General features: G+C 48.2%; 3 protein-coding genes and 1 long non-coding RNA gene across 7 annotated transcripts in view; 3 read left to right on the top strand and 1 right to left on the bottom strand.

Moving 5' to 3' along the window:
* Positions 1-46: 46 nt before the first annotated feature.
* LOC135917332 (uncharacterized) lies at positions 47-1,375 on the top strand. The gene has a single exon (XM_065450921.1). It carries the CDS (start codon positions 176-178, stop codon positions 1,103-1,105), a length of 930 nt encoding a protein of 309 aa, XP_065306993.1. The 5' UTR covers positions 47-175; the 3' UTR covers positions 1,106-1,375.
* Positions 1,376-2,741: 1,366 nt separating this feature from the next.
* On the bottom strand, positions 2,742-24,290 carry LOC135917326 (acetylcholinesterase-like). Of its 4 annotated transcripts, none has more exons than XM_065450911.2 (10): positions 24,132-24,287; positions 22,747-22,920; positions 20,774-20,975; positions 19,669-19,954; positions 17,142-17,396; positions 11,091-11,410; positions 9,611-9,824; positions 8,320-8,592; positions 6,993-7,234; positions 2,742-3,832 (listed from the first exon to the last, which is right to left on the bottom strand). In XM_065450911.2, exons 1-10 carry the CDS (start codon positions 24,226-24,228, stop codon positions 3,685-3,687), a joined length of 2,211 nt encoding a protein of 736 aa, XP_065306983.1. In that variant the 5' UTR covers positions 24,229-24,287; the 3' UTR covers positions 2,742-3,684. The 4 variants fall into 4 exon arrangements, with proteins under 4 accessions (XP_065306983.1, XP_070381342.1, XP_070381341.1 ...); XM_070525241.1 differs by having other exon boundaries at positions 17,129-17,396; positions 24,141-24,287; XM_070525240.1 differs by having other exon boundaries at positions 17,129-17,396; positions 24,132-24,286.
* Positions 13,980-15,429, top strand: LOC135917302 (uncharacterized). Its single transcript, XR_010569248.2, has 2 exons — positions 13,980-14,983; positions 15,048-15,429. It is a non-coding gene; the product is annotated as an uncharacterized lncRNA (long non-coding RNA).
* LOC135917327 (lactadherin-like) overlaps positions 22,826-24,364 on the top strand; it is a 127,349-nt gene continuing 125,810 nt past the window's right edge. Inside the window, exon 1 of the mRNA XM_065450913.2 lies at positions 22,826-22,940. The gene's annotated coding sequence lies outside the window, so the exon portion shown is untranslated. The remainder of the gene's footprint in view (positions 22,941-24,364) is intronic.

Raw genomic sequence — 24,364 nt, 5'->3', positions numbered from 1 at the left:
GCGGCAGCTTTATTTGCGACGAGTGATGCCGCCACCTGTCAAGAAAATAAAAATCACGTGATTTACGCGAGCGTTGTAAACAAAAATGGCGCGGGCTGTGCGTGTTGCAATTTCGCGCTGCACCTGAGGTTACGTTGGCGATTCGTTTTTTTCCACAACGTAAGCACAACGTACCATGACAAGCCTGAACAGGAGCGATACGTCGGCCGCGAGGCGCTTCGAACTCCGGACGGGCGACTTGTGCAGCGTAGCGGGCCGAATAAGCTCGGTGTTCGACTCGCTGAACGCGCTCGAGGCCGAACACCAGGCTCGGGAGCGCGCTCGTAAGGACGGCTCTTCAGGATACGAGGAGTCGTACCTCAAGGAAGACCCGGACGTCGGTGACGACTTCGGAAACAGGCCATCACCGACGTCAGACGGCGTCTTCAAGAGACCGTGGTCGGCGCCGTGCGGTCCGAGCAAGCGTTCTTGCCCGCGGGGCGCATTTAGGTCGTCCGGTGCTGGTCGTTCCGGTTCTTCGGCCAGCACCACACCCGACTACAAAGTCCATCCGGAGCGATGGACGCGCTACACTTTGGACAGCGTCTCCGAAGACGACATGTCCGAGGCGAGCAACACGACTGCCGCGTTGGACTACCTACACGAGAGGCGGCTTCAGAGGGAACGGGAGTCGCAGGACGACGAAGACCGCATCGTGGCGGAGTCCGGCGGAGACGCGCCTGCAGTGGGTAGGCACGTGTTTCAGAAGCGCACCTGCGACGGCGACGCCGACATGGACGACGCGACCGCTGAACCTTCGTCGTCGTCGCGTCGGATCGGAACCGGCAAATTGGTCATGCCGGAATGCGTCGTCGGGGTGAAGCCCTCCGTCGCGAAGAAGGCCTCCCCTGACGGAGCCGGTCGTCAGAGGAGCACGTCGTTACCGGCGGTGTCCTCTAGCTCGCTCATAAGTTTCGACTGCGCAGACTTCGACGACGACCCTGACAAGCTGGTTGTTGACGATGACGAGGAAGAAGCGGCTGAAGTTGCCTCCAGTGCTGCTTGGCGCGGTGCTGTCAAAAAGGGTCGCAAGCTACGTGCTAGAACCGATGAAGAGGTTGACTGATACATGCAGAGTGATCCTTTGTTTAAAGTTCCTTTGATTCGAAATTTCTACTATGATCTTGGTGCGAATGGGAACATTTTGGTAAAAACGGAGGGTGAGGGGTTCCACTATTGAGGCGGCCATTGCATTGCCATTACGTGTGAATATCTTTTGTCATATTATCCATGGACGCACACGCATTTCTGACCGTAGGCTGGTGGATGGCAGCAAAAAGCAAACACATGACGAAGGAAATCGGCATCTTTCTTAAAGTTGGGATTTCTCACTGTGTGAAGTGTGTGAAGTTTTTTTAAACACTGGGCACTGCAGCCAGCGCCCTTTTACTTTGCTTTTCTTCCATGTGTGTAATTTGCATGCTTTATTTTACGGCACACTGATTATCGTCCCTATCCTGTGCCTTGTCTCAAAATTGGCTACGGTTCATTCGTGGGTTTTATTCGCCTTGCACACGGTGCTGATTTCAGTTCACACCAGGGCCACTAATACTTCACATGTTGCCCACTCATGGTTACTGCTATTATACGGTACTTTGTTTCACAACGCTCATATACAATCTTAGATAGTCCAGATAGATAGAGATAAATGAGATTGTTGGATTCCTCTCACAATTGCCACTGATTGATTTGTCATTGCAGTAAAACAAGAGAAATTCAGTGGTGATTTAGCAGTACGTTAAGAATAGTAAAAATATAATTACTAATATATGTCTCTGTGCTGCGATTGCATCCTCTACCACAATATTAACTCTTCTGGAGATCACACTGTTCTTGACGCATTCTCACACTTTTGCTCACTTGCCAGATGATTATAAACTTCACCAAAACTGTTTCAATGACATTCATTAGGGGCTTAACTCCTTCCATTTTCTCGTATGCTTTCAATATCTCCTCTCTACTATAAGTACCAGAATATAAGTACCTCGGACTCTTATTCTCTTGCAGCTTATCTTGGAGCAAGCATATTGAAGTAATATGTGCTAAATAACAAAAAACTCTATGCTATCTCCAACACACCCTTTGTGTGTCTCCTCAAGAAACTAAACTGCTAGCATACAAAACACTAATCCACCCAATCCTTGGATTATGAATCTATAATTTGGAACTATTTTCATAAAAACGAGATTGAGTCCATACAAAAGGAAGCTGTTCGTTTTATCTACTGTCGCTACGGCAGGGATTTTTCACCTTCTGCCATCCTCTCTAATCTCAACCTAACCGCTCTGGCAACACATCGCCACAACGAAAGCGTAAAGTTCCTGCAAACTTTAACTCTCCATGCTGTACCTGCTTGGATAAATACATATTTACTGATCCTTCCCGCACCCTTAGCTCTCACAACCTAAATCTTTTGCTAGTGCAATCTAGAACTGACATGTATAAGCATATTTTTCGCCACTCAAGAATTCAACGTTCGAACGTTGAATTGAACGTTGGAACGCATTTCCCAGCGTTGTCCTGTCTTGTCTCTACTTGTGCTCGCGTCCGTACTTGCTGGAAAACATTATACGTTCACCATGCACCAACTGGCCCAGCAAACTACTCTACCAGATATGTTCGTTCATTGCCCCAAGACCAACTTTTTGTCCACAGTTGACACGTGATGTTATCCCCACTCCTGCTATAGCCCAAGAGGGACTGCAGTATGTAAAAATAAATAAATGTAAGAGAAATGTGTTAGGCATTGCACCGCACCTCTTTGAGACCCTGGATCCATGGTTTAAACCGCATTCATCCTATTGCAAAGCTTTGTTCAGGAGCTTACTCGACACATGGCCTGCCTCTTGGTCTGCTTCAAACACACACTTTTTGCTGCTTTGACACACCTAATGCTAACATGTAAAAAACGACTTGCAAGGTGGATCTGGTGTGCAAACTAGTGCCAAACTAAACTAATAAGAGTGAACGTGCAAACGCAGGCAGGAATACAAGGAACATGTCAAACTAGAGTCTGGCTTCACCTTGGTGTCACCATTTCAGCAAGTGGCCAGTGCCACGCAGGTGGTCAAGCATTTCCCGCACAAGGGTCTCGGTAAAACAAACATCTGATATCAGTGCACAGTGCAGAATGCGACACATCACTGTAGGCACCCGATTCGACACTTGAATTTTGAAATCTGCGCATGTACTTCTATCAGTTGTTAACAGCGTAAGTGTTGGCTATTACAAGGAAACGCAAAATTATTTATGTACAGATGTCGTATAGGCTGTGATGGCTCGGACAGTGCGGCAAATGTCGATGTGACGTACTGAAGAGGCACTACAGATGGCACAATGACGCAATTTTGACACAAATATTGTTGCATTGCAGCAGTGGAAGTCGGCAGCAGTGTCTATTGAATGGTAAATAACTTGCATGCCTTTTGTTGAAAGAATGATTTCAATAGGTATATTTCATTTGACAATTCGTTTGCATCCGAACATTGACTACATATTAAAGAAACGTACGTTATACAATAAAGAACTTAAGTGGCTAGCTTGTGAGGCAAGTACGACTTCAGGGCAGACCAGATATTAAAAAAAATGTGAAGAGCATGTAGTAGAGGGTGAAAGCGACTTCACACTCGAGTGTGAAGTCGCTCATTACGGCACACTGGTGTCTCGCATAAGGTTGCAGCGCGTCCGCTTCGTTTCGGTTTGCTCGGTGACGTCTTGGGGACCCAGCTTCATTATGGTATGCAGGGTGGAGTCGTACCTGGGCCAGCTCATATTGTGCACAGCAGGCGGCTGGCTGAAAGAGAGATGCGACAATGCATGCTAGTTAAGGAGATAAAAAGTTTGTGAGCCACTGGCACTGGAAACCGGAAAGTTTTCTCACACTCGCGGACACTTTAACCCCTTCTGTGGCCTGGACAAGCTCTGCTCGTCTGCACATTTCCTGTAAAAGCAGCCACTGACAAAGTTAGCTCGTTGACAATACTTTGATTCCGTTGCTATCTTTAGTTTCTCATTGGCGATGCACTTCATCTGCTTGTATAGTGTTGCTTAAGTGCATTTGTACAATAGATCGGCTGAGGTTTCGTTAAACACTTCATGTAGTGTTTTCGTTGTTTTTTGTAAGAGATTCCACAGTACGGAATTCCAGAATAGTAGTATGTTGCAGAAGAGGTCAGAGAAAGAAAAAAAGGACTGTGCATTACTGAGTCTGTCCACGCTGCACATGAGACAATTTTGGATGCCTGTGCCATGTTTTGGTTCCACAGGCTTTACAGGCATATCCTGCAGCATTACTCTTTGGTTGTCTTTGAACTGTGGTCTGCATTGCGAGTAGGGTTGCCAGTCCTTGAGTATTTCTCAGGACTGCTTCAAACGTTACCGTAAGCACCTCGAATTTCTTCCTGACCAAGTAAGGGCAGCCATTCGACCTAAGTTGATGGCCTTGTAGAGTTTGAGTTGAGATGAGCTTCGTGTAGGACATTGCAAATTACATAACTAAACTCCAGACGAGGATCTCGCAACACAGTATTGTGCACCCAGTGGCAGCTTGGCTGTAAATGTATTACTATAGAGAGTGCATGGACCTCGGACGACAAATACCCAATTTAATGAGTATAACGCGAGGTGGGAATTTGCATGCTTAAGAGAAAAAATGTATTGCGGTTATAATGCTAGCTTAGGACTTTAACGCAGCCATAGTCGAGGGGGCAAAAAGGAAATTCTCAAAATTATTATATACGAGAGAAAAAAAATTTTATAGTAAATACGGTATATGCTGTAAAACTGGTAGTTGCATCATGTTACACTTTGTCCAACTACGTGTTTCAATGTTTTTGTGCCCCCTCGACCCCAGTAAGGACATATCTCTGTCTGTTGTATCAGTATTGCCGAACGAAACTGACAAAAAGGACTGTGGTAATGGTTGTCTCTACTCATGCCTTACACCCGACAGTTACGTAGAATATAGAGGTTACTGCTTAGTTAAACTGTGTCACAAGATGGCGCTATCAGTGTTGTTGCATTAGTGTCCCTGTGTATCGGGTTTTTCACCGCAGACTAAGTACTGTAAATAGGATTTTCGAAATAGGAGTATAGTTCCATCTGAACCGCGGTGTTAGTGGTGGTGGACGTCAGAAGACGGTTGTGACTTAGTAATTAATTATGCGCTACTTAACTAAATTTGTTAACTAAATTTTCTGCCGTTAGATTTAGGCGGCTCACCGCGACAGGGGAACTCAAGCGAGCTGTCCTTCGTGCCAAGGCAGCGTTTAGGCCTTGAAAATTGTGCCTCTCCCGGCCTTTGCAGTTCGACAAATCGGGGCTGAAAACTCGGAGGCTGAACGCGCGTAGCCACGCCCTCGAGCAGACGTAACTCGACGGCGGAAAGCCAACGTCTGGCAACACAGGGCAGAACGAAAAGACATACACATATCATGGATGAGTTCGGACTTGGCCGATTTGCCATCCATCGCTGCGCTGTCTGCATCGCACAGATCAATCGATGTGGTCATGATCCATAGCGTGGAGCGGCGTTGCGCGAACCCGGCGCGCGTGGAAGTCGGGGGAAGCCGGCGGAGGCCATCTTGCGAGGGGCAAGAAGCGGCCTGCAAGAGCTTCCCAGCTTCTGTTCGCCGACTTTTCCAGCGGTTTTTAATCGCTTAACGGATTTTCGTCTTCTAATGCAACACTGTGGACCATGAGGCGAGCCATATAGGAGGTCTCCGGATAGCAGATATCCGAATACTAAGACATTTTCCCATTTTATCGGCACCAATATGCAGCTGCCGCAAAGTAGGGAAAAAAAATTCGCGCAATAATTAGCATTTATTCACTTTCTTTAATGCAGTGTAGAAACTGATCAATCAGGAAAGCTGTCAGAACAATATGCAAGTAAAAGCTGAAGCTGTAGCATGAGAAATAGCAGTACATGCAACAAACGCATGTACTCATTATTAGCTTAATTATCGTCGGGTGTTGCCGGTGCCTTAGCATCCCATTGTCTGGAGGCTTCTCGGAACTTTGGTGGCGGTCTTTATTAGTCTGAAATATTTTTCTTTATTCTAGAGCAAGGCAGTGCTTATATCCAAGTTTATCTAAACGGGAAGAATAATGCCAACTGCTTATACGTCAATTTAAAGACACCCCGTTGCGCTAGCACATTTTGGGATCGGCACAGCACCGCGTGGCAAGATACGACGACCCGAAACACACAAGCTGCGGCGACTGGCGTGCTTTTGCCCCCCGCAAGATGGTGACGCGGCGGCTTCACTCGACGGGCGCTCCGTTCACTCCAGCCGTTTTTCTTTAACCTCCTTGGTCAGTGCAGAAGGCAGCATATATCAGAACTGTCACGAGGTTGACGTGAAATACTGTGCAAGCGTGCGGGTAATAGTGCGCAGTAATAGTGAACGAGATGAACTGACGATTCACGAATCTTGGAAGTGTTTGAAAGAGGCAATATCCGTTCAGAACAACAGAAAGCTGAGCTAGTTGGTAAGGATTCATTATGCGAAGAAGGGGCAAGGCGTGCAGACAGGGACACAAGAGAAGAGGAGGGGACAGTTGATAGTCGGCGTTCGTGTTGCCCACTTCTCTTGTGTCCCTGTCTGCACGCCTTATCCCTTCTTTGCAATATCCGTTCATTGTGGCGAGAGTATGTCATGATGAAGCCACAATTTCTCTGTCACCTGACTAATAAGGCTTCACGTTCCCGAACGCGAGGCCAGTTTCGAAGCCGCCACTGAATATTGAAGAGCACCGTTGCCTTTCTGAAACTATGGATCCGGTTGTTGTAAAACGAGTGAAAAACGCTTTTCAATTTTTGGAAGGGAAGGCACATTGCTGACCGGGATATGTTATTCGCACAAACGCTTGACCAGCTAAAGCGGCGTTTCCGTTCATAGCCAAGCCACGCGAATTATTGGATAGCAGCTGTGTTGGTTGCTGCGTCATACCCGGTTCGCGCGAACGTTGCCCACACGTGGATCATGGTGCGCGACCAGGCTTTGTCCAGGTCGCTGGACGCCACGCCGGGCCTCAGCGGCATGCCGAACACGAGCTCCATGTCTTCGAAGTGGACGGCGGCGGTCTCGCTGGGCCAGCTGGAGTAACTGGGCCGGTAGCCGAGCTCGTACGCGTGCACCCGGTTGTGCCACGCGTACAGCTGCTCGGCGAGCTCGGACATCGGGCACACTTCCTGCGAGTCGCGCAGCAGAGTGGCTGAAGGACGCGAGGAATAGTTTAAGTAGTAACAAGCACCGTAGGTCTGTCGTAGTACTGACGCCACGTTATTGAATTTTTCGTTTTGTTTTTTTTTTCTTGTTCATGAAACCCAAGCAAGCGGGCATGTCACGTGGTGTATATATATATTTTTTGTATTTCGCGGGCATCTGCAATAACCGGAAGAACACTTATACCTAATAAATAGAAAGTTAGAAACTGTTCAGTCGGACGTTTTGCAAAGCGCTCTACAACTTTCTGATTGGATTTTTTTTTTTGCTTAATTTAGTTGCTTCAGAAGTTGGCTAAATAATCTAAATCTAATCTAAAAAAAGATAGTGTGACTTACTACATATAATAGTCGGCAACATGCATTTGGTCGCGTGGTCTACGTGCAACGGCATATTTTTATACTCTGCTGCATGGCTAAAGTTTGTGTGTGTGTGTGCGTGCGTGCGTAGCGTGCAAATCACGCGCTTCAAGAGCGACAAGCACAAGCCAAGCACCGGTGGAGGCAAGCTAACCCCCACTTTCAGGAGAAGACAACCCAAGCCAAGCGAAAGCAATTAAAGGCAAGCTAACAGCATACCCCTAACTTGAAGAGAGGCTTAGCAGATACGTCGACGCAGAGAGATTCCTCTCCCGGAGGGCGACGATGGACCGTTCAAGAGAGCATTCCTCGACCGTGGTTTGCTCACAGCCTCACGCAATTGCAGTGTGTGCGCAATCCGGAACCGAAGCTCGAATCTAGCAAAATGACGACGACGAGACAAACTACTTTCATGAAAATCACGCTAGACACGAGTTCTAATTGGGAAAACGAACACCAACTTCGCTGTTTTGACAGCTTTCACTGCGTGGAGTATTTGCGAACTCTCCCAGAGCGCCGTAGATAAATTACTATTACAGCTTTTCTACGAAGCAGTTTCGGTTTCGTTACCAGAAGGCGTTATGTGCTATTACTTAGAAGCACTTAGAAGCGCGTGGTCACGTGGCAGCAGAATGCGCGTGACGTTTCGTGACGTTGATGACGTGACGTGACGTTGATGCGCGGTTCCGTACCAGGATGTCCCCAACGGCCTCCTGGTAGGTTCTGCGTCCGGGGTCCAGGCTCAGGCTGATGCCCGTGGCGTTCTGCCAGCGCTCGAGAAGGATGCGGCCTCGATGTACGCCCGAGTCGTTCTGCCAGCGCCGGACCTCCTTGTGGCCCAGTAGCAGGGTGGCGATCTGCTGCGGGTCGCCCGCGCCCGTGTGGCGCTGCTCGACGAACCACGGGTAGGCGCCCTCGCACGCCACGCGACCCAGCAGGAACTGCTTCCCCTTGAGACCGGTCGCCTGCAGAGGTGTTGCGCCGACATATGGGGCCCGTTCGTGTGCTAACGCTTTGGAGACCTTGTTTGGTAACCCGGGTAGTTGAGTTCCAAACGTTGTTCCATACCATCCACGAAGGGATGAAGAGTCAAGGCGGGGACCGTATAAGTAGCAGTATAAACAGCGCGAATGGCTTTGGTGTTGCGCTGCTAAGCACGAGGTCGTGGAATCAAATCGCGGCCACGGCGACCGCATTTCGATGAAGGCGAAATGCAAGAACACCAGTGTACTTAGATCTAGTCGCCCGTTAAAGAACCCCAGATGGTCAAAATTATACCCCCACTACGCCCTGCCTCATAATCAGATCGTGGTTCTGGCACGTAAAACCACATAGCTTAAATTCTTAAAAACATGTCTCGTTCCATCGCTCTTTGCGTGGTCCTTAACTTATTCTAGAGCTTTTTCCTTAACCTTCAAGTTTCTGCACCCTATGTTAGAACCGTTAAAATGCGATGATTGTGTGTTGACGTTTCCTTTCAACGAACCATATACGCTCCTATAGTCAGGATTTAGTAATGCCTGCCGTATGCACTCAAACCCATTTTTATTCTTCTGTAAATTTCGTTCTCATGATCGGGGTCCGCTGCGCGTATTTGACCCATAGATAAACGTATACGCCTGTCTTAAATGTCTTAAATTTGAGTAAGCAGCTGCGGCACCGCCGCCGCCGCCGCCGTATTTACTAATGTGTCATGTTTAGCAGGCAACTGCCAAGATACTTATTTTGTTGTAGCGCAAGCTGAGCAAGGACAACAGAAAGGCACATCTGGCACACACAGCACTATGTGTGTCAGATGTGCCTTTCTGCTGTCCTTGTTCAGCTTGCGCTACAACAAAATAAGATATGCCGTACCAACAAGCCCCTATAGCTATTCCCATCGCCAAAATACTTGCTATAGCATTGAAAAACACAAAATGAATTTTTTCAATGGGAGGCGTGTAGGAACAGCAGACGGGCCCCATCCGGGCTTCGCTCTCGAACCTTGATAGACTTGTCCCGCGCATCCAGCGGCTGAGGTCTCGGAAGCGGCTCCCTGCCGAAGACTGGCACGAAACTGGGCGCGATAGGACTTCGGGCGATCGCATCCGCGTGCGCTCTCTGGAGGCAGCCGAGCGTCACCTCGGACGACATGTCGCCGGGGCAACGCAGGCTGGCGATCAGCTGACGGGCTCCTTCCACGTTCTGTCCTTCGTAGCTGCGCGAGCGACGGTGCGTAGGTCGAACACAACGTATATACGGTCAAGTTTACTGAGTCATTATTGTGTGTTCGAAAAGAAGCCTGGGCTTCACCCGAAAGGCGAAGCATCGATTGCAATAGCAAATTAGTAGCCACCTGTACGTATTTGCTAATTGATTCGTGCACGCTGATCTTCGATGGACCTCGTTGCTGCCAACTAGGTCACTGGGTATATGTGCTAGTAGGTATCTCTACAATGACTCTACAGTAGTAGGTAGTAGCTCTACAATGACAAAAAAGATCCCTTAAATTTCTCCGATTCTGCAGGCGTCATATCACCCTCGTCGCACAGGTTCCTTAAGGACAGCAACCCGATGCCAACTAGCAGGCTGCGCCACAAATGCACTGGGTATATATGCCCCTTTTCAATGAACGACTTTCGAGCCGACGCTTTAGCGAGCTGCGGCATGAATACACTGGGCATGCGCCGCTATTCAGTGAATCTCTCGCCAACTCGGGTATGCGATACTGGGTGTGCGGCAAGCGAGGGAACAGTTCTCAGGGCTCGCACGCACTGGCACGACACGCTTCTCGTCTCGGAGTCCGCGCGTGGACTTCTCGGCGGCGTCACCAGATGGCGCAGCTTGTTCACAAAGCGCGAGAGAGGAGCCCGGTAGCCGCATAGGGGCGCGTTTCTCAGCGTTCACACGCGCCGGTGCGCCACGCATTTCGGAGGCCACCCGAAGGTTTCGCAGGGGCGGCGCTAGATGACATCGCGTGTTCTTAGGGAAGCTTCCCGCTGGACTATACGTTTCATACATAACTCGTTTAGACGGCGGCAATAATAGGGTGTGTCGTTATGATGATTTAATGCTAACGCATTACCGTCGAGAGTCATCGTGAGATCGGCTCCACCGCAGTTCTTTTCTAGCCCTGCGTCTATAGTCTTCTGAAATGTGGAAGAAGGCTGCAGCCTGACATGTGGTAATTGCTCCATTTCTGCAACGCACGTCTGTGAGAAGAACGCTAGCACCTTCTGCTACATCACTCTCGGCTCCTCCTTTGTTGGATGCCAGCCCATAGAGGACTTCAGCGACGACGCGCTGTATATCTATGATGCCGCTGAACAGCAGGCTTCTCAAGCACCGGAACGACGTAGAGGCGTATAGGCCGCAGTTGATGGCTCATTACTCCTTGCGCTGCTAGGAGTCACATAAAGACAATACCACGTACACAGAAACGAATGTGTTACGTATTGCACGCCGGGGCCTTTCCTCGTCTCACCTGTGGAAGGGTCCTCCGCTCTGGAGTATGAAGCGATCCACGTCCTGCGTCCAGAACGCCGTGTCTCCGCTGAACAGGTGGTAGCCCAGGGACGTCGCGCCGGCGTCGTGGCCCGCCAGCACTAGATGCGACGCGCTGCCGCCGAAGGAGTCGATGTTGTCTCGCGTCCATTCGAGCGCCAGCCGCTGGTCGTGCAGGCCCAAGTTTTCGGGAAAACTCGTCCCCACGCGGCTGCCTAGAAAGCCCAGCGGACCGACGCGGTAGTTCGGCACGACCACGACCAGGTTGCCAAGGGCGGACAGGTATCGGCCGTCGTAAAGCTGCACGTTATGCGGAAGAGTGGTTACCTATAGCACCAGATTGCTGCGTATACATAGATAGTTCTGAAGCCAGATGCCAATACTTCAGGGGCACCCCCTCCTTCATTTCTCTCTCTCTCTTTCTATATATATTACGAATGACTTTCTTGGGGCGCTGTGCGCATCTTGGACACCGTATCTCGACTATAGGAAGAACAACGCCAGACAACTCTCGACAGCCGTCCTTTCTAAGGTCCCTAGAAAAAAAAGATCTAGGGACCTTATTCTTCTCTCGTCGCCGATAAAGCCCCTTAAACTTCGTAAAGTGGCGGCACGCTTTGAAGAATACCGCCTCCTCCTCGCGCGCTCTGGCCGGGGCCGACGCCGCGTCGCTATTGGCCTAATAGCATCACGTGGGTCCTCGCGCCGTGCATCAGCGCCATTTTTGCTCGAGAATCGTCTACGGAGTGGCGAAGAGCTCATGTTGGCGCCGTTGCTACGCTCGAGCGTGAAAGAAAGGAGAAACGAGGAGGAGTGAAGGGCGGAGGAGAAGAGTGTCGCTACAGTCGCCGCCGCTCTTTCCCACTCTGGCAGTCACCCTCTACGCCGCCGCTCACGCCGCTAGAGAAAACGCACATTTTAAACAGTCACTGCTGGTGATTGGCTCTGTTCTCTGCCGATTTATGAAATTGAACATCGAACGCTACGTGGATATCCTCCCACTGCAACAAACACACGCCTGCAAATGCGTTGTTGCTTTAGTAAAGCGAACAGCTGCTTATAGAAGCTTCGCCATTCGCCTTGACGTTCGCTTCTACATTCGCTTCGGCGCAGCTCTTCATTGCTTGTACATGTGGAGCAGAAGTCGTGTAAGGTTGTGAAATTAGATTTAGGAGTGAGTGGCGTCTCTACAATTTCCCAGAAACCAAAGGACTGCTTGCTTTCTTCGTGTTACAGTGCTGCACGAACTCAGTGTATATCGCAATGGGGACAGCCTACCTGGCATCTTTTTGTATCCCTGTTATTGCATGTATTTTTTGTTGCGTGCTATCTGACCACCTGGATTCATTTACATAAATGTACGGTACATTTTTGTCGTGTGCTCAGGCGAACACGCACATAAGCTATCAGTAGGTAGCTAATGAATGTTTCCCTGTACAGCATGCCGCCAGCAACATAGACGCCACCGACCATTAAGCATTACATTAATGATTGACGATGTCTTTGAACCAGTTTGCATGTAGCAGAGTGCAACACAGTATGCAGTTACGCGTCCGTAGCCAAGCACAAGATATAAGATAGAACTGCGGTTGTTTGACGAACTGAGGAGACTATCCCGCAGCTCGTACAGAGCTTCGCACGTGGGTAGAGATTGCTGCGACATCGCCTCCGAAATCTCCGATGCGGCGCGTTGCTGCCATAGAGTTAGTAGAACAACTCTAGAGGAAAAGCTGGGCCGGAAAAGTGGGAACCTCTAGGGCGCCGCCCTGTTGCTACTGGTCAATGTGGCCAGCGCAATTACTATTGAAAGAGCTGAAAACAAGTACAGGTCACCTAATGCTTTGTCATCTAAAAACGCATACCTGATGGCTTTATGAAGGTGGAACGTTATATTAAATTTACAGAAAGCGATCGCTAAGTCCATGACTTATGTAAATCACGATGTACGCATTCATGCAATAAAGGATGACACGAATTTCGGTTTCGAATCTGTTTTTTGGTTGCATAGTAGTTTCGTACAGTTTAGGTTTGACATGCGATCGCGCGTCGACATCGGACGCTATGACACACTCGTTCGTGCCTTATGTGCCACCGAAACCCCGAAGTGCTCTGGCATATACCTTCACATGTAAGTAAACGAATGTATCTCCTTGTTGAGAGTGTCACGCGAGTAGGCAGCTCTTGTGGTGCATCACAATCGTTTGAGAAGCGTCACATTAGTGCATTTTTATGCATGCGGAGCGGTGTTTTTATTTGCAGGTTTCCCTTCAGTAGGAAATTGCTGGACAGGCAGACCAGCGCACCGGAATTGTACTGGCGAAGCCACAAGCAACTCAGAGAATCTGTTTAATTGTTGCACTTTGAACAATCATGCTTCTACAAAGGCCACAGCAGAAAAACAGCCTGATGCCGAATATTTCTGTGCCACGAAGTAATCAAGAGGCGAGTGCCTATAATGCGGACGAAATCGAGTGCATCGAGACTTAGAACGACAGAAAGCTGAGCTAGTTGGTAAGGATTCATTATGCAAAACAGAGGTGAGGCGTGCAGACAGGACACAAGAGTAGAGAAGTGGGCTGCGCTTGTGTTGTTTGCTTGTAAATACTCTACTCTCGTGTCCTGTCTGCACGCCTCACCTCCGTTTTGCATAACGAGTGCATCGACCCACATATTGATAGCGTAGGCGTTTTATTAACTGTGTAATGTTTCCAACACTTCCTTGCATGCCATTTCATGTGGAATATATTTTCTGGTCACAAATGTGTGCAGCGAATCTATTTGCATGATCGACTCCGCGCCTGCGGGACCGTTCACTTGCACTTGATGCTGAGTCTTTTACATGTATCCATAAACTGCAGATATGCACATCAGGCCCCTGCGAGCATTTTCAGAATTCAATTATTTTAGACAACAGGCACATATGCAATACTGACATAATCCCGAATACCACACGTTTCCCTTTTATGCAGATATGCAATGGCAAGCCCTTCCATGTGTTCCAAAAGTAAAATTTAAGCTCTAAATTAAAGAAGATATTTCTAGTCAGAAACAAGCAAAAATGGTGACTGCAGAGTATCAGAAGCCCAAGGTACAGAAATTGTGAGAAGTGTCGAATGATTTTAAGGAAAGAGTCGTATTTGAAAATGCAAGACTCTTTAGTGGAGGTCAAGCAAGTCAATATAGGTAGAATACTCTGCAAAATTATGCGAGTGAGGGGATGTCAAACAATGGGTCAGGAAATGCATTGTTTTTCTGCAAAACAAAAGCTGATTGCCATTACATAAGTCACTTTAGCATCATGATAAATTCAGAAATAAACCAAAAAACAAGACACGCAAAAATAAAAAAAAACATTTAATGATGCTCTCTCCACACTGGGATAAATAAAAACAAACACATCACATCTAATGTGGACATATCAGATGCCTTGTGAAACACTAAAGGAACAATTCAGTTTCGAGCTATGGCACTTGCCACATAGATGTGGGGGGGCCTTGCACCAATAGTGATAGTTACCACTGCATTTAGAAATTGAAAGCATTCGTGCAGACAAGGATGATTCTTTCTATTCTTGGCTACCACTTCAAATGCCTCCACCAAGTGTTACAATGCTGCACGCAGCCATACTAAGGATCTCGCAGCAACACCTGCAGGTAAAAAGCAGAAGCAGTCAAAGTGCTGGTGTGTTCTGGACACTATGTTTGAAAACATTTAGGCAAGAAGAGTGCAAGAAGCAGACATAACAACTGCATTTATTTCCATAATTCCCCATTTAAATGGCCTTTTCTTTTTGCTTAGACAATGCCTACGCCTAGCCACAGCAGCTCCCTCATACAGACTCCGCAAGCCAAGAGGCCGTGGAGCCAAATGCAGGTAAGAGGCAATAAGCAATAGCACTGGTATTGACATTCATCTAATTTCTTTTTATTTCGTTTAGGCAGCCAGCACACCTCGAACAGCCACCTTGACTGCGGGTGTGTCACCCTAGTCGCCAAGGAAACATTTGAGGGAAAGTGACAGGCAATGTGAACAGCCACTTCTCCATGTAAACAATACTCTTTCTCTCGGATGACTCCTACGCCTCGCCACGCCAGCACACTTGTGCACAAAGATGCCGCAGAGGCACGTGCAGGTCAGAGGCAAGAAGCAGTGGCACTGGTGTCGACTTTTACCCAATTTCTTTTTCTTACACTGAGGCAGCCAGCACACCTCGAACAGCCACCTTGACTGCGGGTGTGTCAGTAGATTCCTGTTGTACATATGCTCATAATAAACTTCAGTAAACTTGAACTTCATAATAAACTTGAAGGCAAATGGGACATTGATGCATTGTATTTTTTAACATTTATTGTACACATACAATATATGTTATACTTTGCAGTGCTACAGAGCGTATTTTGAAGCTTCCCCCTATATTTTGCACCTTTAATTACGTATGTGTTGTGTGGCCCTCAATGCAGTTCACGTTGTAGCAGCTGCTTTGTCTGTATCACACATTGGCTTAAGCTCGTGATATCCACATACTTCTCTCACATATACAAAATAAAGTTCTATGTAGTCCTCAAGTGTTACAACAAAATATGAAAGTAAACAATCTGATCGTGGAATTGTGTTTATTACAGTGATTCCTATGACAGTTACTGACAAGTTGACAACTTGAACTGGTGAATCGGTCCATAGCCTCCTCTATTTTTCAAAACTAAAGGAGGCTATGAACCGTCATGGCAAGGAATTGTATGTATACATAAAAAAGGGGGTATGTGTGTGTGTTTGTAGTGGGGGTATAGGATTAGGGCGCTACGAAAAAATGTACCAACACCGTCCTCTAGACCCATTCCGTTAAGGTACCGTAACAAAGCGCATTATGCATAAAGTTCGTACAATGAACTCTGATATTACTACACACGCCAGGCGACGCGAGCTACATTTGTCATGAGGCATTCGCCCTCCATATTATTTTGGTTAATCTTGCTCCCTGCACCGAGGCAAAAGAAAGATCATGGGCGCGGGTGCCTTTAAAGTATCTCGACCTTGCGAGGCACTGCTGCGCGTGCCAGGGGAGCTGTCCGTGCGAACACTCCCTGGCACACACCTGCCTCGGCGGCACCAACCTATGTAACGTTCTGCTTCGAGCTTTGATCCCCCCACTGTCCCTTGGGTGCCCTGCAGTTCCTGCACCGCCTGCTTTATTATAATCTCAGGCGCTCTCCTGAGACTTCCGTTTGTCGGTTACATGTGCCCTACAGCTGTGTCAGTACTTAAAATGAAAAAAACCCGATCTATCGTCGCGACGATGGATCGCGAAAGCGGCTTTTGCAACATACCGCGCACGTGCGAAGAGAATTACGGAACACCAACGAGGAATCTGACCACAGCTTCGAGCTCGTAACCTCGTCGAGTGACACTCCTGCAACAGGCGTGACCGCTGAAAACCGCATACCGCCGGAAACTTCAACAGGATCATCCCTCGGTTGCATAACTGCCACCTGTACGGCCAACATGGACCACACCCACACCGTCCCGCAACACAGAATAAAGAACCAACTTATAAAACCCAAACACACACCTGCTGCACGCACACATCACGACTGCACAAGCGAGACGCCATGCTGCTACGCTGCTACTGTTGCCGGATTAAAACTGACTAGTGTCACCAAGTCTAGCAAGCGTCTCAGGAGCTGGCAACCTCGGCGCGTAGCAACATGGCGGCGCTCTTGAGGTTCCCGATTTTAATGCATGGGCCCTATGGGTAGCTTGTCCTCTAGAGTCAGTATAGTAACTCTATGGTTGCTGCACGCTGGGGATCTCGGAGGCCTATATGCCTGCTCTCATCAGTCGCGTGGCGCCGCTCTCGCTGTATGCCCACGTGACGGTATGGGCCAGACGGCCGAGAGAACCGGTGCTGGAGACAGCCGCACGCCGGCATGGTCGCCACCGGTTCTTGATTATCAAATTTGTCAAAACGAATTGAACAGCGTGTAGCCCCCCCCCCCCCCTTCCCCCCTGTCGTGCTGTTACCGTGAGGACGTGCCTCGAAGTTATTCCCGCCGTTCTGGAAGGCCGCCCCGTACAGAAAGAAGAGCACGGTTCGAAGCTGGCACGCCTCCTGTTCTTCGGTGGCGCCGCAGCTCGAAGGCGGTGCCCAGATGTTCAGGTGCAGGCAGTCCTCGGTGGCGTTGCTGGTATTGACGGCCAGGTGGCCCAGGTAGAAGTCCTGCTGCGGACAGGGCGGCCGCTTTGTCCAGGTGTCCAGAGTCCTGGTCACAGAGTCCTCTCGCTGGTCTTTCTGCGGCAAACCGACAAGGCCTGTTTTTGAGGCTGCGTGGGCGTACTGGGACCCTATAGCATTGCAGGTGCAATGTCGGTCTAATATATCCACCTCTGTGCTGTCACCGAGCCGCGAACAAATGGGCACGTAGAGTCGCGGACAGAATAAAATGGACCACGGGATCTCCGAAAACGTTCAATTCCCGAGCAGCCTGTAGCAGCAACCTGTAAAACTGCCCACGACAACGTTGTTAGCATATTCTAGTCGAGGTCCAAAATGCAAATACCAGATTGCGTTGTGAGGTTGCGGAGATATTCAGCTTTTTCTTAGATTTCATGGTCCGTAATATTCTGTCCGCGACTGTACGTGTACAGTTTAACGCATATGCAGTGCGAAAAGCTTACGGGATGCGAGATATGAGAAGAAAAAAGCAGCCTATTTCCTGAGGCTGAGCATGCAGCTTGGATTTCAAATGTTCTGTACGTGTGATCTAACGTATACGCGGACCAACAAAGCGTTGTAGTAGTGTTTTAATAGTTGCAGGATAAAACTGTACTGTGTCGCTTAACCTGCATCCCACAAACTTTTGCCCGTGTCTTTGCCTATAATGTGTACAGGTGAAAAGTGGTGAAATTGAAACGATAGCGCAACCGAACGATCTATAGTTCTACCGGGAGAAGATTGCTCATAGAGATAAACTCTATGAGCAATCTTGGAAGAATGGGGACATAATTTGGGGCGGTATGCGAGCAAAGGTTACAGTGCGGCGATTAAGTGTAGGGTCTCAAAAATATTGCTTAACACTTGTTTCCAGACTGTTTGAAGGCGTTATATGAAAAACGCTTACAAACTTTATCTGTATAGATTGTGTTTGATGTGGGAAAAATTAGTACTTCGACGTGCGATAAACTGTGTCGTTCTCTTTATTTAGGAGAGGGAGAAGTTGGTCAGAAAGTCGAAATATTTAATGTTTGTGCGTGCTACTTCTGTCAGTTGCATTTGCCTGGAATTCACGCATCGTCTACTTTTCACCAACATATGTTTCGCGCTAGTTTTGAGTAAACAGTGCCACTTATTTAGGCCTAATATGGGGGGGGGGGGGGGGGCTAATAGGCTCGTTCAGCGGTGTGCATCTTGAATTAACAGGAAGCTTAACATCCGGAGCTCATATCTGCATAAATGACAACGTAGAAATCGTTTTGATTTGGACGAGCAAAAACATTACGTAAACCTCGTCAAAATATTGTGTAAGCTGCAAGCTCATACATTAAGCTCGTCCTCTTCAGGCTTTTTTTTTTTTCAAACTGACTAATTTTCGGCAATTTTCGTAAAACACTGGAGACCTTAAGTTAAAATTCTGCTTCATTGAGCTGGTAGAATTTCTTTTTCTCTTACGCTCAACGAATTTAATTCAAATGGGACACACACGCGCAAGCACCTGTGTGTTGATAGATCGGTTGATGGATGGATGGATGGGTGGATGGACAGACAGATAAAAATTGATTGATTGATTGATTGATTGATTGATTGATTGATTGATTGATTGATTGATTGATTGATTCGATGAGACCTAATGTCCCAAAGCAGCACTGTATCTATATATATATGATAGACGCCGCAGTGGAGGACTTAGGTTTAATTTTCGTTGCCTGGGTTTCTTTAACGTGCACATGAATCTAAGTACACGAACGTATTTGCAATTCGTATCGTGTACCCCGTAAAATTATCGCATTTAATCAACCTCTGCTACCTGATGCCATTAATGATTGAAATAAGCTGCTAGATAACACTGTGATACTGGAAACACGAGGAATATAAAAAAACTCATTATCTCTCATTACAAGTGTTAATACGCTGGTCATAGCATTCTGTGTTATGCGGTACGTTGTTTTCTGCACTGCAAGATATCGTTTTCTGTACTATACTTCGTAACCTTTTCATTTTTGCTTCTTGCTTGTATCGTTTTCATGCTTCTTAGTTTGACTTTTTTTTTTCTCTGCGTGTTCATTGGTCCTCCCTTATGTATGATGTCCCGCTGGGTACGTTTAGGCTGCAAATGATGGATCGTGACGACGATTTGAAAAGAAAAATCGGTTGAACGAAAAAAACCAGAAAAAAACCACTACAACGACCAGTTGTTGTGGTGTGAACCTCTCCTCTTGTCCTTTGTGTTTTTGACTGGTTTTTTCGTTCAAGTATGTACCAACTGGCCCAGATTTCAACCCTTCTGGAAAAATCGGTGCTGGCCCCGACTGCAGCGCAAGTTATCCAAGGGGACGGGGACACTCACCCCCACCGGCGCGGTCAGGGGCTGCGGCGGCTTGAAGCGCAATTCCCCCCGGGGCGCCTTTGCGAAAGGGACGCCCAGGAAGGCGTGCACGGTCCACTGGTGGTCCTGGTCGCTGACCACGAGCCGCTGACCGCGCACCGCGCCGAAGTGGCCGCTGATCACGGGATCGTCGCGGGGCGAACTGTTCTTCACCGCGGTCACCACGGCCGTCGCGATAATCACTAGCGTCACGCCGGCCACCGTGAGCAGCAGGATCTTCGTCTTGGGGCCGCAGATGCACGTGCGCCTGCGGGCGACACGATTTGGTCGATCGATCGATCGATCGATGGATTGATGGATTGATTGATTGATTGATTGATTGGATGACTGACTGATTGATGGATGGATGGATTGGTTGATTGATTGATCGATCAATCGATTGATGGATTGATTTATTGATTGGATGACTGTCTGTCTGACTGACTGATGCATGGTTGGATGGATTGATTGATTGATTGATCGATCGATCATTTGACTCACTGACTGATTGATTGATTCTGATGGATTGGATGATTGATCGATTGATTGATTGATTGGATGACTGACTGATTGATGGATGGATGGATTGCTTGATTGCTTGATCGATCGATCGACTCACTGCCTGACTGACTGACTGATTGATTGATTGATTGATTGATTGATTGATTGATTGATTGATTGATTGGGTTCTAAGTCACGAAGCAACACTGGTGTATGCGAGGCGCCGCATAGTGGAGGGCCCTGGGTCAATTATGGGTGCCTGGAATTCTTTAACGTGCGCGTGAATCTGCTCACACCAGCGTTTTTGCATTTTCTACACCATCGAAAAATTGGCCGTTCAGGCGAGAGCTCCAACGTGGCGTCGGGCTGCCTTTGTCCTTCGCCCTTGGGCCTTAGTTCTGGCCCACTAAGCCTGTTTTTAGTGTTAGAGTAGTTCTTTCTTTTGTATTGTAGCGAGGTTAATTATTCGGAAATATATTCCTTTTCTCTGTTTCGCGTCTCGCTGAAGGAGCTGGAATTATTCGGCAATGTGAAGATTACTACTATAGCGCAGCTGTGTTCATTAAACGAACAATATGGAACTCACTGTTCCGCCTTGTCGTGACTCTCCGTGGATAGTTTCTTAGGCGGCTCCGCAATTCCGGGTGCTGCCTCAGAGGTGCCGGAAGTTGGCTTCCCGCATTCCTCTTGTCCTCCGCCATCTTTCCCGGCTCGAAGAAATGTGGCCACGGCACTTGAAATGCTGCATTCCTCCTCTCTCGATTTCGCAGTCTCAGCGCCAGCTGTCACTAATCGAATTAATTAATGATTAAGTTAGCTGCCTCGTTCTTCAAAGTGCATTCACACAGAACGAACAACATCCACCAAAGGTACGAGCCGATAATTTCAGCACTGCACGTTCGACTGCTTGTGAGGTGATTGCGGCGTGTACCCGAGGTTTATTGGGAAAGGTAACTATAAAATGTTACGAACCTGTATCGCGAGATTTTGAGGGGTGCTTTGTTTGTCTTGGTTCTTGCTCAGCAAGCGTAGCGGTCTGCACGAAACTCTCCCGAGTAACGCACTCCCTGGAAAGCCGGACGCCTGGCTTTAGGGGGGGGGGGGGGGGGGCTGCTGCTGGTACCCATCTTACAAAGTGGCGCGGGTCCGGACATGGGAACTGAACGGCGCACCTCCCGCAGCTGAACCGAGTAATACGCAATGAGACGCGGCTACGGTAAGCTCGACGGGATCGGCATGGAGCCGAGCTCCCTTCCATTACGTAATATTGCCAATTGACCATTACCAATACTTCTTCGTATTGATGTTGAGATTGTGAATTAATAACTAGCATGGATCCCAACTAGCCTTGAGCTAGGGATCGAGATGTCCTGTACAACATTTCCTGTGTGCTTTCCTATTTTGAATAAACTTCAATTTTGAATAAACTTCAATTTCAATTCAGTTTCAATTGCAACTGATTTTTTTTTAAATTTTCCGCGATGCTTCGCTTAATACCCTCAGGCATGCGAACAGGAACGCGTCTTGTCCACGTCTCATATTTTGCCCCTAAAACCATTTCTAAAAGCCATGTACCAAGTAGCCCCGGCAGAAGACGTTACTAAACTCCCTTCCCTGCACAGTTCACTCCTAAAAGAAAGCGGAGTCTCGGGCCGCGGTGGGTAACCGGCGGCAGCGCGGTTTTGAACCCACGACCTCCCGAAGCCGGGGCTGACGCTCAACCGCGAGGCCACGACTACGGTCACCACCCAAACACCAGCGTACACCACGGTATTAATTTGGTAACGCTCAGTGGGCGCATTTCTGCAGTCTGCAGTCTTTGACCTGCAGTCTTTGACCTGCACTCTTTGATCTTAGCGCTTTCTGCAGTCTTTGACCTCGGGACCTCCTCCTGTATAATACTGCCTTGTACTATATCTTGTCTATTAATAATAAAACCTCATTCATTCAAACCTCATTCATTCATTAGCGATTGCCTGAGACCCTATATAGGAGGTAACCATGTTCGCGAAACATCTGTTCGGAGTTGGTATGTCAGCTGAGCTGCAGGGGTGGTGCTAAGCCCAGCCTCCACTCTGTTAGAGCGACACCGACAATGGTGACGATTGATGTATACACTCTGATGGCTGAACAACTGGCGAGCGCCACAGTTTTCCACAAAAATTACTTGAGGGAACGATGGCATTAGTGTTTATACGGCAGCTGGAAGTAGGGTAACTCGGACAGCACGAAGACAGGTTTGTGACTTTGAAAGTTGATAATTTTCAACGGAACATTGCAAATACCTGTACCAACAATCATTACCATGCTGGCTGAACCATGCATGCTTGCAGCTCTCATCGATACTATATCGTCACAGTCAATTCCCTCTAGTAAAATTTGTAGGGAACTCTGAACATGCCATAAACTACAGATGCGCGTGTGTGTGTCTGACAGAGATATGGACGCCCCGTTACTGCTCACGTATGTAAAGGGACGTGGCGGAACCGTGTGAGATGTCGTATGTATCACACATGCTTTTAAGTCCAATGAGCTATACGTCCGACACCTTCTCCCCACCTTTGCTCGCAGGTTCCTTGGGCGCCTCGTTGGCAGGTTCGTCGGTGTGGGCCGAAGGTGCTGGCTGCTCGGGCGACGTCACATGTGGAGGCTCCTGCCCCGGCCAAGATGGCGAAAACGGGGGCACGCTGGGAGCTTCGTCGTGGTGCTTTACGAACGGGTGTCTCGTCTTGCCTGCAGGAGAGAAAAAAAAGGTGATTTGTCATTTTGACAACCTAATCACGTCCACCACAGGACCGCTGGCAGATGTCCTCAGGTAACCGTGTATACATTGCCCTGACGACGTCTACACCCTATAATGAGAAGAGCCTCCACGTGATTGACGCGCGAAACCACATCATTGTCCTAATGGGCAACTTCCGCAGTGCGCGTGAGGACATTTGTGGATCTTAGAAATGCGCGAGTTCCCAACGTGGTAGCGGCATCGTGTTGTTGATGTAATGCCGTTTATGAATTATACCGCAGGCATACGTTTCGCGAAGCCTATATATACATAACGGTCATTGTCTGTAGTTCGATTTCGGATATACGGAAGCATGTTGCTGAGGCTCGACGCAGGGACTGTTCTCAGATACCGAACCACCATTGGGTTACCCTTGACGACCTTAGTTACAGCTGGCGTCAGACCCCGTCTATAACTCGCAAACGATGTAACCGGGTTACTCGGAACGCGAGACAGTGTCTTATCGAGCGTGCGCTACGGCGTTTGTCTTAAACAGGCGTTCTGCATCGCCCATGGAGAGGACTCTGCGTCTATTTCATTTAGCCTAATAGCATATCTGCCAACTCTCCCGAATTATTCGTAAAGTTTACGAATTAGGGCTCGTTTTACGATTTTGCGAACGTTGGCTGACATTTTACGAAAAATTCTGTTTGTGACAGTTTTCGCTCATCCGCCTCCGAAGACAATCTCGAATATCTCCAGGTTATCGAAGGACAACAGAGGGATACGTAGTTCGTGCAGGCTTGGTCAGCCAAGTTCTTACACTAGGCAAAATCGACAACATATAGTCACTGTTAGGCGAAAAAAAAAAAACTACGTTCGATCCACTTGTTAATTTAATGCTGTTTAAAGTTTGTTGTGCATTGTGTGCTGCATATAAATGGAAATCATTGTAAAAAGATGCGTATGTACCTCGCAAAGGGTGCGCGCCCGGGGAAAACTAAAAAAAGAGAGACCAACTTCAGAATAGAGTTAATGTATATAGGCGCCCTTTAGTACCACATACAGTAACACTACTTCAGAATAGAAGGTGCACTCCAATACAGTAGTAAAGCTTCAGCGCCAGCTTTTTTCGAACCACTCCATTACGGCTTAGCTGGAGCCACTTAGTATTGCCGCAATACTCCGAGGCATACTGTTCGAGCACTCTATAAAAGCGTACTTGTCTTGCCTCGTTTCCTGCCTGACCCGGACAGCGTTGGCCAAGCCGTGTCGTATGAGGTGTCGAACGCCTCGGTGGGAGACCCGACCTCCTTCATGGCAGAACAACGGCGTTCGACTTGTGACGATGACGTCCGGAAGAAGAAGACGATGATGATGTGTGGCTGTTGCACACCTCTCCTGCCGCCGCTTTGTAAGACAAAGAAAATTATTAGTACACTCATTCACCAAACT

The sequence above is a fragment of the Dermacentor albipictus genome, chromosome 9 (assembly GCF_038994185.2).
Source record: "Dermacentor albipictus isolate Rhodes 1998 colony chromosome 9, USDA_Dalb.pri_finalv2, whole genome shotgun sequence".
NCBI classification, from domain to species: domain Eukaryota; kingdom Metazoa; phylum Arthropoda; class Arachnida; order Ixodida; family Ixodidae; genus Dermacentor; species Dermacentor albipictus.
Note: the sequence above shows the minus strand (reverse complement) of the source record. Positions and strands in the feature narration are given on the sequence as shown.